The following is a 1779-nucleotide window of genomic DNA, read 5'->3' as shown; positions in this document are numbered from 1 at the left end:
TTGTGATTGGTGAACTTAAAATCTTCTGGAAATCCAATAATTCTATATCAATCCTCTTGTGTATGTCATGTTTTTCTACAATAAGTACAAAACACATTTGGATTGTACTTCTTTTTCCCTTTAAACCTTTGCTGAAATTTAACAAACTTTTGTCCTGAGTTATTATATTTGGGTGATATGGTTGCTCCTCTTTGTGTTTGGCTTCTAAATTTTTGATAATTCTTCCCTTGTCATGTGATCATAAAAGCTGCAAAATCAGCTAGAAGTTGTGCATTAGGCTGCTTGGCCTCTCCAGTTGCCATGACTGATACTGAATCAGAATTAAAATGTGCATTTGCATAAACTTCTCTTTGATTTTCATCTTGCAAGAGAAGTGAATAAGCAATATCCATTCTAGGCAAAGGGTTTATCATGAGGATATTTCCTCTTGCTTGTGCATAGATGTCATTTAATCCCATTAGAAATTTGATCAATCTCTGATCCTCAAGAAACTTAGTCAACTTTGCCTTTCCTTCACAAACACAAACACATGAGCAACATATGATAACATTTAAAGCATTTAATTCATCCCACAGTCGTTTGAGCTTAGTGAAGTATGCTTCAATATCACTATTTTTCCCTGTACTAAACCTGATAACTCCTTCTGCAGATGATAAAGCTTGGCTCCATTTGATCTCCCAAATCTCTGCTCCAAGCTGTCCCAAAGTTCTTTTGCAGCTTTGGAGTATATCACATTGTCTGCAATATCCTTTGAGAGAGCATTTAGGATCCAAGAGATGACCATGTCATTCACACAACTCCATTGTTCATGGTCTGGAGATAAACATGCTCCATTGATGAAACCAAGTTTCTTCTTGGCTAACAAAGACAGGAGAATAGATCTCCTCCACCCTGGGTATCCTCTTCCATTAAACATAGTGTTGATTAGAGTTATTCCAGGTGAATCAGAATTGTTGAGATGATAAGGGTGATTGACATCATAGCTGACTGGTTTTGCAGCATTGTTCGTATCACCCGTATACGTGATGGTTGTTTCAGACATTTTAGGTTATTGATTATGATGATGAATCTGATGTAAATTGACTTGATGGTTGGACTGTTGGATCGAACTTATTGCTCTGATACCATGTACGAAATTGAGAGAAAAAAATCTGATTTGAAGAACCAATCTCCCGTGTGTTCTTTTACATTAAGCTTTTGTACATGTATATATTATACACTTAACATATATATTTATTCCTCCCACACTAACCCACTAACCTATGTCTCCTTATATTATAATCATCTTACCAACCCCATTAATTTATGTCCCCTAACCCATTAATTATGTCCCCCTATATTCTAATCACATACACATAATATGCACGACATTCTTCACCCTTCTTCTTCTTCTTCTTCTTCTTCACCTCTCTTCTCTATCTCTAAGTAAATCTCCACGGATTGTTAGAATTAGGATATGATTTCTAGTTTTTTCTTCCCAATAATAATTCTAACTACCAAAGCTTAAATCTCAATATGTATGTATGAGAGTCGTTTAATTTTTTCTTTTGCAAAACCCACCTAAGTTCAAAAGCTCTAGGTAAGTTAATATGTTAATAGTACGCGGAGTTGTTATATTTTAAAGTCTTAGCCTTTCAAAAATGGAAGTTGGCATCCAACAACTAGTAGAAGACTAGAAGTATGAAGCTTTACAACTTCATTTGCTCAAATCAAAATTCTCGAATTACAGATATAGACCTCGAATTATTTTGAAGACAATGAAATTCGAATGATATGATT

At 34.9% G+C, this 1779-nt stretch overlaps 1 protein-coding gene across 1 annotated transcript; it reads right to left on the bottom strand.

The window, feature by feature from the left end:
* Nucleotides 1-230: 230 nt before the first annotated feature.
* On the bottom strand, nt 231-1042 carry LOC104115951 (uncharacterized). Its single transcript, XM_009626696.1, has 2 exons — nt 631-1042; nt 231-511 (listed from the first exon to the last, which is right to left on the bottom strand). The coding sequence occupies exons 1-2, from the start codon at nt 1040-1042 to the stop codon at nt 231-233; spliced, it is 693 nt and encodes a 230-aa protein (XP_009624991.1).
* Nucleotides 1043-1779: the final 737 nt, after the last annotated feature.

Source organism: Nicotiana tomentosiformis, chromosome 11, assembly GCF_000390325.3.
Source record: "Nicotiana tomentosiformis chromosome 11, ASM39032v3, whole genome shotgun sequence".
In the NCBI taxonomy this organism is placed as follows: Eukaryota; Viridiplantae; Streptophyta; class Magnoliopsida; order Solanales; family Solanaceae; genus Nicotiana; species Nicotiana tomentosiformis.
The sequence above is the reverse complement of the archived record's forward strand: the minus strand, read 5'-3'. Positions and strand labels throughout refer to the sequence as shown.

Excerpts from the sequence above, each read along its gene's own strand:
- LOC104115951 (XM_009626696.1), bottom strand. The coding sequence starts at position 1,042 with ATGTCTGAAACAACCATCACGTATACGGGTGATACGAACAATGCTGCA. Across the intron at positions 512-630 it reads TCTGCAGAAGGAGTTATCAG|GAAAGGCAAAGTTGACTAAG; the intron begins GTTTAGTACAGG and ends GTGTTTGTGAAG.